The 12,356-nt window shown below is 36.8% G+C and overlaps 1 protein-coding gene across 2 annotated transcripts in view; it reads left to right on the top strand.

The window, feature by feature from the left end:
* The first annotated feature begins 209 nt into the window (after nucleotides 1-209).
* Nucleotides 210-12,356, top strand: part of LOC306765006 (pleckstrin homology domain-containing family A member 7-like) — a 120,605-nt gene continuing 108,458 nt past the window's right edge. For both annotated transcript variants that reach the window (XM_079252326.1, XM_079252325.1), the window contains exon 1: nucleotides 210-538. In XM_079252326.1, coding sequence (XP_079108452.1) covers nucleotides 387-538 — 152 coding nt within the window. In that variant the 5' untranslated portion in view covers nucleotides 210-386. The remainder of the gene's footprint in view (nucleotides 539-12,356) is intronic.

The raw sequence follows: 12,356 nt of genomic DNA, 5'->3' as shown, positions 1-12,356 counted from the left end.
GCCCTTCAAGTCTGGCCAGTGGTGGGAGACAGTAACATTTCTGTCAGAACAAGGAGGAGGGGGAAGCTGCCTGGGCCAATCAACCAAAACATTAGTAATGCAAATTGGAGATACGGGTATCATGTGAGGAGTGGGGAGGTCTGAGACTGTAAGATGACAAGCAGAGGAAGGATGACACCGGCTTGGACTGAGCAATAGACAGAGGAGAATCTGTGACTTTAACGTGCGCTTTTGTGATGCTTTAAGTGAAAACTGTGGCGTAAACAGAAGTGGCAGGATATTGTAGTGTAAATTTGAGATGTGGAGGACATTTCAAGAGTGCTTAATACATGACAGTGAGCAGCTAAGAGCCTGATCAGTTCTCAGAGTTGTTCTGCTGTGAAAGGATGGGGACCTGCTGTAGTCGCGACCTGGTCAGGGAGGCTGGTCATGAGCTGGTTCCCATTAAACGTCACGCCATCTGGTCAAGAACTACAAAGGTGATCACTGACAGCGATGACCATGAATTCTCCACATGGGATCTCACTTGCGGGGCAAGGTAAGGAGAGAAGTAGAGCAGATTTAAAAAAAAAAAACATTAGAGATAAGCACCAACTTCTGAGGAAATGTTGGTTTGATCCCATATCAACTTTCTGTATGGTGCTGGCCTGCTGGCTGTTTTCTACGCTGTGCTTGACAAACATGAAGTGGATTCCAACTCAGTAGCTTCTTTGTTTCTTAGGAAAGCTCAGTTCCCTTCCTATTAACACAGAGCACAGGCTGTGTGTGGTATTGTTTGTCAGTTTTATGAGGATGTAATGTGATGTAAGAAACATAAAGTAGATGTGCACACTGCAAGTCATGCCAGTAGTGGCTGTGCCTGGCAAAGCAAAGCTTTACCGTAAACACACACACATTTTTTCCTAGCTGAATGTAAACATATGATTAAGACAGCTTGACAGAAAATGTACGCAAGTTTTAGTAGCATGCTCAGCACTTTCGTCTGCTTTCATCTGGTCAGATCATTAAAAAAAGTGGATTACCTTCTGCTGCTAGACAAGAACATGGATGACAGAAGCTGTTTTATCCCCAAATTATTAACTAAAAAGTCATTACCCCCATTTTCTTAGACTATTTTGATTTTATTCTTAAAACCATGAGTTTGGCACCAAGCCAAGCAGGTTACATGCTAAATTGGATTGTAGTTTCCCCCCAAACACACCTAAAGTTTAAAAAAAGGAAAAGAACCTAATTGAATTTCTAAAAGCAGATATTTTCATTTCCTCCTCGAAAATAGTTTGAATTTTCAAGATAGTGTGAAGACTCTGCTTGAGTGTTCACATCATTTATTCTAAATCAAATATGGTGGCTGGAAATGAAAGAATCAGGTAGAGCTGAGGGCAAAGCTTTGTGACTTTGTGTTGTGGGCATTTCCAAATGCAGGACGGAGCAGCATCACCCTCACAGAAACAGGAGCATGGTTTCCACCTGTTGAGGCAGCAGTGGTTTCAGCTTGCCTGTGTTCACAGACCAGTCTTGTTTGCCGTTGTCCTCTGTATGTGTTTTCTTGCAAAATGCCAATTCTCTGCTGGTTTATGATTGCACAGTCCTGTTGAGCATTACATCCCTGGTGTTAGCTGTTTTCTTTGACAAAATCTGAACAGCCATGGGACTTCCTTTCCTCCAGTCCTGGAAGTGATGCCAGACTCTGATGGTTGCCATACCTCCCTCCCTGTAGGAGTCGCAGAGGAGATGGGGAACACGAGGATATGTGTCTGTGAAGTTTCAGGGGCTGCTGTGAACCTACTCAGCAGGGTATCCAAATACGTCACAGATGTGGGTCAAATTGTCAATGCTTTATGTCTTGGTGTTTCCTGGAGAGGTCCCTCTGGTGTATTTTACCTATATCGCAGGATCAGCATGTGTGGCATCACTCGCCTGGCCTCACATCTGATTTGGAATGAACCTCCAGAACCTTCCTTCACTGGGTCGAGCAGCCCAGAATGGCTGTGTCTTTCTTCATATCAAGCTAGCTCCGGTTAATGTCAGATCGCTACCTAATAAAACATTATTATTATTGAGTTCTTCACATTCCAATTTAATTATCCTCCTGGTGACTAAAACTTGGATGATTGTCGGCGATTAAAGCACATTCTCAGAACTAGTCCTTCCGGACTGTAACTTCTTTAATCCCTGCAGGAAGATGAGGTCGATGGCTAGCCTCGCTTTTCAGAACCAGTTTTAACTGCCGCCAGCTAAAGCTCACATGTACTTCCCATTAAAAATGCAAAATTATTACATTACATACATGTTACATCCCTGTTACATTCTGTTGTTAGTTTACAGATAATCTCAACCTGAGATGAGGTAGTACCATTTATAAGATTTGTGCTCCACTTCAGAGGTCTTTAAGGCATTGTACAATTAAATCCTCAGATGTAATTTTAAAGTTGCATGAATATGGAAATATTGGGATGATTATGTTAATCAGCAGCACTGAGTGTATTATGAGACTGCCACTGCTGACACCAGAGAACAAGAAGATTTCATGTTTGACACTGGAAACACTTTGTTCTTTGTGCGTTTCCCCTGCAATGCGTGAAGCTCTCTTGAGGTATTTAATCCTGTCAGCTTGAATGTCTGTAGATGGAGGGTTGTTGTTTCTGTATCTGGAGACGTAGTCAATTATTTAACGAAGAGATTTATCTAATTAATGTTGTCTTTATTTTACATTAATAATTTTCACCACAAGATAAAAATGAAGTGAGTTTTTTAATTTGCTTTTAAAGACATTAAAAAGGAATGCTTGCCACTAAGTCCTCGAAGGGTTAAACTTGATTAGATGACAGTCTTTTTTCTTTTTTTGTGTTGTCAGTTCAGCGTTTAATCAGATTCCCCTCTGTGTCCTGGTAAACTCTTAGAAGATCAAAACTGAACAGATTAGATAAATAAAGATAAATGAACTAATTAGAAATGAATAAAATGAGTGCAGAGACCATTAAGATAACAAGTGTCTCAGTGCTGCAGGCTAAGTTAGAAGTAATGTGGAATATGGTTATTAACTTGCCTTCAAGATAATCAGGTCTCTAATGTAAATAGGTTTTACTCTCAATGTAAAAATGTAGGTTTCTTTTTGGTGTTTTGTTTGACGCATCATGTTGAGCTATATCTGCTATAGCTACAGGTTAACAAACTGTTTATTTAAAAGTTTACCCCACTCACATGTTTATTGCAAACTAAGAGAGACAAATTCATCAACCAAGAAACAATGCAATGTGAGTATACAGGAAAATTATGCGTATTACCCCTACAATACATATATTTCTACTGTGATGATGGGTTCAGAGTCCCAGAGATGAAATTCTATGAAAGTGAGGAGCTTAGAGTTAAGTCAAAATACTTTCTTACACCACAACAGCACTGTGTAATATCTTTTGGTTTCAGTAGGGATAACTAGTGTGGTGTAAACATTATGGCTTATGTTTCAGTTTGCAGAATATTACATCTGTTGTTACCATCATGAATAGACACGTACAGTCGTCCTCAAATTTGTTCATATCCTCCCAATCAAGAAGGGAGAAAGTAATAATAAATAAAAATTTAATAAAAATCATTACATGATTTTCTATTCATGGTTCAATAGAAATAAAAAGCAAACAAATAAGATCATATATATTTCATTTCTCATAAACTAATATTTTGTTGAACAGTCCTTGATTTTTCCACTATAGTCAGGTGGTTTCTGTTCCTCTCAGTCAGACTTCTGCACCTGTTGACAGGTATTTTGTCCCACTCTTCATCAGAAAAGTGCTCTAATTTATCTAGGACTGATTTGTTTGTTTGTTTTGTTTTTGTTTTTCAATTCAATTAAATGAAAAAAAAAAAAAAGTCTCATATCACTAAATTTTAATTTAGAAAATTTTTAGTTTTTCCTTTTTTTTTAGTCTCCAATTATTCAAGTGACTGTTATGAATTCAGCCTTTTCATTAATGAAAGGGAATGGAAAAATTTGGGGATGATTGTATACTCAGAGTAGTACGTGAAAGCTTGAAAATCTGTCTAAGACGTGGGCTTGAATGTCTTATATACAGTGTTGTCACCTGAGTTATGGGTTGATTATACAGTGAAGTGTAAGATAGAGGTGATTGGATGAAGACGATACATGCTTAAAATGTATAACTTTAAATCTATGCAATATGGTGCACATATAAGCTGGTGAACTTTAGAAACCAAAATGTTGAACTCCCAATACAACTATTTTAAAGGATGTCTTCAGCCATGCCTTAAGGTGCAGCCAGTTAAGACAGCACACAAAGACTTGTGCACTGCTATTGCAAGGTTTGGGAGGAAGAAAAGGGGTGTAGCATAAGAAATTAAACAAAAACAAACATCCATCCATTTTCTATCCGCTGATTCCAGTACAGGGTCTCAGGCAGGCAAAACAAAGTTATCCCATGGTATTTTGTATTATGTAATAATGTTCATACATTTACTTAAGGTTTGTTGATATTTTGATGTTTATATGTTCATATTTATAGTTTACTTTAGCAGAGATTTTAAATGTGGACTTTGATTAGTTGATCTTATGTCAGACTGTAGACATAGATGACAATTGCATTAGTGGTATGAAATGGAGAACTGTTTATGTATCCGTGTTCTGTGGATGCAAAGACACTTGTCTGCATGCATAGACACTGGGATATGTTAAGTAACGAATCTGTCTGTGTCTTTGCTGGACAGAGTCTCTTCTCTTTGGCCAGCCTGTTTTGTATTCAGCAGTGATTCAGCTGTTTGGTTGCCTCCAAGCACTGTGTGTTTGACTGAAACAGGTTCACAGTAAAACCAGTCCATAACGAGAAGGACTGCGTCTTCTCAATCCTCTGGGGTATTGTAATGGTAAATCACACTGGCAGTAGTCAGTCAGACAGAAAAAATGACTTTTTCTGTTGGATCATCCATAGAGTTGAATCATCATCCTTCCTGCCTATATTAAAGGAGCACTTTAACCCTTGGCGTTGTCAAAACCTACAACATAAAAAGACCGATATTTATAGATATTGTCCTGTATTGTGTCATTAACATTGTTTTCAAGCTTTGTACAATTGCAGGAGTGATTATTGGAAAAAAATACAAAGTGTTTTTAAATGCTGACTTAGCTATGTACATTTTCTGTTTGTGCTATACACACTGGAGGTCATGAAAAATATTACTTGTAAACAGTAATTATGATATAAATATTGGATAGTCTTAAGCACCCTTTTGAAAACGGGGAAAAAAAATTACTGACAAAATTTAAACAAATGGCTGTAAGTGTAAGATTTGACTTGTAGGTTATAGGACAAAATGAATGACCTAAAGAAATGTAGGTCAGCTCTGATTGTACACCATGATCTTATGTTATAGATGTCTTTACCTCCTCATCACACCCTTCTAACCACTGAGATACGAGGGACACAGAACTAGGAACACCAAGCATGCTTATGTTCTGCTTTACAACACATATAAACTTGATTGCATTGACTGCATTGATGTAGTAATTTATAGAAGATAAATTATTTTCTTGATTTATTTAATTTTTTTGTATATTAAGTGTGTATAAGTCTGATGGACTGCAGCCAATTTAGATCAGTTTGGAGTCTGCATGACCTCCAGGTGCACACATTCATTCTGCTTTAAGTTAAATCTGGTCAATCTGCAACGCTCTTTCCTTCATTCTGTTGCAATGACGAACATATTCTCTGCCTCCCTTCTCCTGTATTTGACTGTATTTTCCTTGCTGAAAGAAGGGAAGTCGTAGTAGTATAGTAAGAAGTATTATGCTCGTGTGGAGCCAGTGCTTCAAAATCAAAGCAAAAAAAAGTATTTATGATCTGGTCTGTTGTAGCCGAAAGGAAAAGAAACAGGTAGTGGATTTTTTTTTTCCAGCAGACACAAGTATCACACCCTTATCCAGTCATAACACTTACCAACCCCAACATCTAAAGCATAATTTTAATTTATTTAATTGTTCATTTAATTTCTTTTTATGTTCATTTCGAATTTACACTGTTTTACATGAACAAAAAGGCACAGGTAGAATATAAATCTTATGTAATCTGCCCTTTAAAGCACATTTTAAATAATGATAAAAAATAAGTTGAGTTGACTTCTATAAGTTAACCCCCACTCTCACCAGGGGCCTCATTATTAAAGCTGTCACGCATACAAAACCCGGCGTACGCAAATAATAGTCAACTTTTGGGATTGCTAAAAACACGGCTTGGCGGTAAAATGTCCCTACCTTCACACCAACTCTGACTCTGGTGTACGCACAAAATCTGGAGAAACGGGAAACGGCGACACCAAAGGCAGAAAAAAACCCCCCAAAGAAATTGTGTGAAATGTAAGACATTTGTTCAAAACAAATATAAACTTTCACAAACAATGTTGTACATTAACTGTAAATTAAATTGAGAAAATGCGTATTTGATATTATTACTCCACCACGTAAAAAGTCAACCACTAAAATGTTTTAAAATGAAGCAGTTTGACAGGTTATAAAAGCCATTTCACACAATTAATAAGTTGTACAGAAGCTGCCATACTAATAAAGTTCTAAATGAATAATTTCATTTGAAATGACGTGGTCGCTCATCATTAGGCTATGATCATGGTGTTTCCCCGACCTGCAGATGTATAGAACATCAAGTGATGGTTGGATATAAAATGCACCCAAATATGTAAAGGTGCACAGTGTCTTATCTGTCCCTGCTGATGAACATGGTGCACGGAAGACTGGAGTCGAGCCCGGCACCTTCCAAAGGGAAATGAATGACAGGTCAGTACTGATCACTCATTTTCCCAACCCAGAGCGCAGAGCAACAGAACTATGTGCGCCACAGCCAGTTGTGTAGCGGCCATCGGGCTGATGAAGTGCCGGCGGAGGTGCCTCAAAGAGGAAACCTGTTGTACAACTGCAAAGGTGTGCAAGATGGAGGAGACGTGACATAATATGGCACTAAATGGTTACGTGTCACGTTCAGCTGAGAGGATCTCAAACTCGTCCTCATGTTGGAACCAAACTGCTGCTTTTTGCAACATCTAGAAGTGAAGCAACACATCAGAGGTAGAGAATTTGGATTTATTCACAAGTTTATCTTTTAGTGTAATTTCTGTTAGGGTGGTATCTATTTCTCACCAACTCCTGCACCTCCTCCTTGGTGGCAATTATTGTGTCCTCTGCGAGGACGCGCCTCCTGGGGGGCACAAGCTGGAATCACTGGACTCCCCCTCTCCAACTGAGGTGCAGTGCTGCAACCCAGCTGGGACACACAGGAAAACCAGTATTTTAACAATTAATGAACTGGATTCAGAGACGTCTCATTTGTGTGCGTTTTCTTATGTTTGTTATATATAATTTGTTTTTATATATATTATATTTTATCTCACCATTGGGTGCCCGATTATGTACAAAAATCTTATACAGTTTATATTTCTTTTTGCATGCTTTGATTATTCTTTTTATAAATCACAGTTTTTCATTTTTGAATACTTTCTTACCTAATTTCAAATATAATTTTCTTCTTTAGAAAGAAGTAAAGGAGAATAAAATGTGTTTTCCATGTAAACCTCAATTCAAAATGACTATTTTCACGCAAACACAAAGGAGAACGCTTTTATTCGGAATTATTTCATTCTTAATAGTTAATTCTGAATTAAAAAACATCATGTAACTGTAGCCTGTATGACCTGGGCTGTCTGAGGCTGTAGGTGGTGCTATGGAGATATAAAGCAGAAAATGGGGCTGTTTTTGTTTACATGTATGGAAGCACCTAAGAATACATCATACAAACTGTTAACAAGGTTACAAACATGCCTCATCAAGTACATTTAATTCCCTAGAGTATTATACTGTGATCAAACACAGTGGCACAAGAATCATTATCAAACTCTGTATATACACTAAACCCAATCTTGGACATTTCTCAATACAGATGTCTTTTTTTTATATGCTCTTGGTCTTTTTATGACTTGTGGACATTTAAAGTGATGAACCCAGACTCGTATTTGTGCTCTTTCAATTTCTTCTGATTAAAAGTAAACTACTGACCTTTACTGTATGTCTATGTGGCATTTTCAAACAATGGTAAGGCGATGACTGAAAGATGAGCATGTGGAGAATTTTCCTCTTATTCCTCCAAGGAAAAGGCTTGGTTTAGCCTAAATGTTCCTGAAAGCACTCAACATCCAGTTCTCCTAGACACAATTTACCTTGCTTTTTCCCAGAGCAGTTTTAAGCACCACATTTCAACAGCCACTGCCTAAAATGAGATCCTTATCGCACACATCAGGAAATAACGCAAATAACACAAATTACAATCAGCAGAAACAAAAAAACAAAACAAAAACCTTTTCAAGTCTTTATCTTAGCAGCATACATCTGGGTGGCTTTGCGTAATCTTATTTGTCTTTTCTCTTTTTTAAAAATGTCCCAGTGAAGCCATGTCTGCCTTTCTTATCTGCGTCTTTAGTGTCACACTTGGTGGAAACATTAAGTTGTAACTTTGAATTTTCTTCCATGTAACCACTGCCAGTGATAGGCAGAGTAGACAGAATAAAGGGTCATTTCATCAGCATCTGGGATAACACATCTGCAGTGAGATGCTTTTTGTTATGAGTTCTAAGGCAACGTTTATATGTTACAGTTTGTTTTAATTTAGGATGCTCTTATCTAAGAAGATCAAATACACTGGAAGGCACAACTTTCATCTTTCCAACATTCCTACAACTTTCCCATCTACAATAAACATCTAGAGGTCTATTGGATTTTCACTCTTTTTCTTCATTGGTGTAAAGACACAATATGCAGCATGTAATTATCCAAAATATTTAATGAACCAAGGCAAGTGTGCATGTTTTCTGTCAGGAAAATGTATTTATTGATCCTCGCTTGTCTTGAAATTCAACTTTAAAGTTCACAGTCAAAGCCAATGCAGCACAGACTACTGCAGTTGCACAAGATCCACTTCAGTTTTATTAAGCTAATGTCACCAGAATAGCATACAATTACAATCTTTACAGCTACTTTTCTGCTGTGTGGTATGACTCAAATTATGCAAACCAGATGCTGGTGAAATAAGTTTTAGAAATTGCCTCTGTATTACAGTAAGTGATTGAGGGATTAATTATTTTTTATTAATGTCAAATTACCGGCAAAGAGAACAGAAATAATGTAAGGGGCCCAAAGGTAAGGAGCTAGATTCTTCAGGATTATTGAAATGCATGAATCCAAACCAGCAGAGATGGTGATTTCTGACCCTGATAGAGGATCCATGAATTCCTTGGTATTCAGCTATACACCACAACTCTGGTTTCCTAAGAATCATGTTCATACTGCATGAGCTCAATTAGAATAGAGTTTTTTTTTCCACATAATAGTGGTGTTATTAATGGCTGCTTTCCTGAATGGTATTTGTAACTAGCTGTTGACCACATTGATGATCTATATAAGATATGGTAAAAATGGACCTTCTTGTATTGAATGTGCATAGATTCTTGAAGATTATAAACTCAATCCCTGATAAAGTTTACCTGGTTCCTGTCTCCGTGTCAGCCTTGTGATGGTTTGGTGAACCCATTGAAGATTCAAAGATTATTTGTGTCAAATTTGCTCTCCATTCTGAAGATTGAACATTTAGTTTTTTTTTTGCTCAAAATACCTGAAACTAACTACCAGAAATCCTGGGATCTGCTCCAAACCTTAGTTCATTTAAATTGGGTCAAAAAACTCATCTATTTGCCACCACTTTATATTAAGATAGAAATTTTCTTTCTTTCTGTTTATGTATATATATGTCTGATGCTAAAAACAACAGCTAGTGATAGCAAGCTAACTGACAGCAGCAGCTTTCTGAATTCAACCATTTATGTTTGAACCCGACTCTGAGCCTGAGAGAGAAGATACCGAGATGGTGGAAGAAGCACGTTTACAACAAACTGTCTCTGAATGGTAAAGTTATTTTAGAATATCTGCTCACCTTGCCTGTGAAGTCAGATAGCATGTTGACAATGAGGCATGTCGTTCATGTTAATACGTCACAGTTTTATCCTGTGTTGGACCGTTCTTTAAACTATGAATGTACTTTTTAAAAAATCTGAAGTTAGAGATGTAAAAAAGGAAGTAATGTTGACCGCAGTATCGTATTTCCGTACCAAACTTACACCACACGCCACAACAAACTTACCGCAGTCAGATAAGCACACACACATTTTAATGACACTGAACTGCACAAAGCAGCGTGTTTACTTTAGTTTAATGTTTACCTTAATTAATTAGCCTATTTAGATGTGTTGTTTTAGCCAGGAAATGTCCTGTCAAATGTCATGATTTCCACATGACAGATCTCTGGTTGATTTAGCCACCGTGCAGCTGTGTTACTGCACAGATGAATAACATGAAGTTAAATATCCTGTATAAATAAAGCATCACGTTTTGGCTGCACCATCCTGATGATATATATCTGCGTGTGTGTGTGCGTGTGTGTGTGTTTGCGTGCGTGAGTGCTAAAAAACATGGCATCCGAAAAAAACAAAAATGTCAAACAATTAAGACGATTAAGTATAAGGAGGGGTTAATAAAAAAAATCTGATTATATATAAAAAAAAAAGGAAAATGTGGTTATAAAATGAGAAATTAAAAAGAGACTAAATTTATCTTTTAATTTTGTGTGGAATGAAATAATTGATATTTTTTTCCATATTATAGTCCACATTTTTCTTTGTTACTTTAAATAGCATCTAGACCCTTTTAGAGATGAAATATGGTCCTGTCACACAGGAAACCACCAGTTAGTCAATAAACATACTACATGTATATATTTTTTTATTTTTGGGATAAATACTTTGGTGCTGAGATACTAATTGATGGCAAACTTGATGGCATGTTGCTGTTGCTGATTTACTAACCTGGAATTACAGGTTTAGCACAAAGGTTTATTGGTTGTTTTAAAACCAAATTTACATTTGATCATCTTTAAATACTGAAAGTGAATTTACATATTTTAATTTATAGCGAAGTAAAATCATGCTGCTTCATGTTTTAGTGATACTGAAAAGAAGAGTGTTGGATAATAATTAAAATACTAAAACATATAATAATAGTGTCATTTACAGTTATATAATACATGTTCAAGTTGATATGCATATGCAACTACTTGTGTTTCTCATCATTTTACTCCTACAGCACCCGTTGTTCCCATCAGGATCATTAGAATTTTATTTATTATGCAGATTATGCATGCCTTGCATACCAATGAGGCTTGTATGTGAATGAGGAGCCCATAGTTAATCAGAAATAATAAAGTGGCACAGAGACATTTTTCTACTGGATTATCAGGTGTTAAACCGCTGTGTTTTATTGGATTATAACCAGGCAAAACATTTAAATTATCACATAAGCAGAATGGCTGAGGTCTCCAACAGTTTTAACAAGCTGAGGTGAGAGTAAGTGGTTCTTCAAGTGTAGTCAGATGTTGCTTGTTAAAGTTCTCGTTAAGAGAGGGCAAAACTACAAAATGAAGTTCTTAATATGGTTCAGTATTTTACATATACTTGTCCATAGATGGTTTTCTTAAGACAGAAACAAAACATTGGAGGTTTTTTTTTTAATCTTGTTACATACGATGGAACTAATTGCCTTTTTGCTGTTTGAAAAGTCAACTATTTTCCTTGAGGTAAGAAACTGAACCAACTCAGACTTTTTATCACTTACAGACTGGAAACATCTGAGACATTGAGCTGCAGGAAAGTTAGCAGGTTTGATTAGGTCAACAAAATGATTTTTAATATGGTAACTTTATACATAAATGTTTATTGTTGCATGTAATATCACATTTCTTATCATGATTCTAACTTCAGTGATGAGAGGCCTGAAGAAATGATGAAAGGGAAAAAACCAGAGGGGATGTATTAGTAGTAAAAATGTGTGTTTTTCTGTGCTACTGGAAATAGGAGAAACTGGATCAAAAGATCCCCAGGGATATTAACACATGCATGTAAACACACTCACACTACCATATAAATATTACAGCATTATCCACGCTTTGCTTCTCCCAAGAGTGTAAACACCTTTGGGAATTATATAAATATAATAATGGTATCTCTACCACATGTGAGCCCATCTGTAGGTGCAGATATTAGTCTTGTCTTTGTTTGAAGTCAGAGTTTACTTTGCATTTCATACAGAAACATGCAGCTTCTGCTGTGAGCCAATTCTCTATGAGTTCTTTTGTTGTATGATGGATTCATTTCTTCGAAAACAAACATGGAGTCTCACAGAATGCAGGTGAAGTACAGTGCAGGAACTCAGACAGGAAAAAGTCATTGTATTTATTTCAGAA

Source organism: Telmatherina bonti, assembly GCF_933228915.1.
Source record: "Telmatherina bonti genome assembly, chromosome: 2".
NCBI classification, from domain to species: domain Eukaryota; kingdom Metazoa; phylum Chordata; class Actinopteri; order Atheriniformes; family Telmatherinidae; genus Telmatherina; species Telmatherina bonti.
The sequence above is the reverse complement of the archived record's forward strand: the minus strand, read 5'-3'. Positions and strand labels throughout refer to the sequence as shown.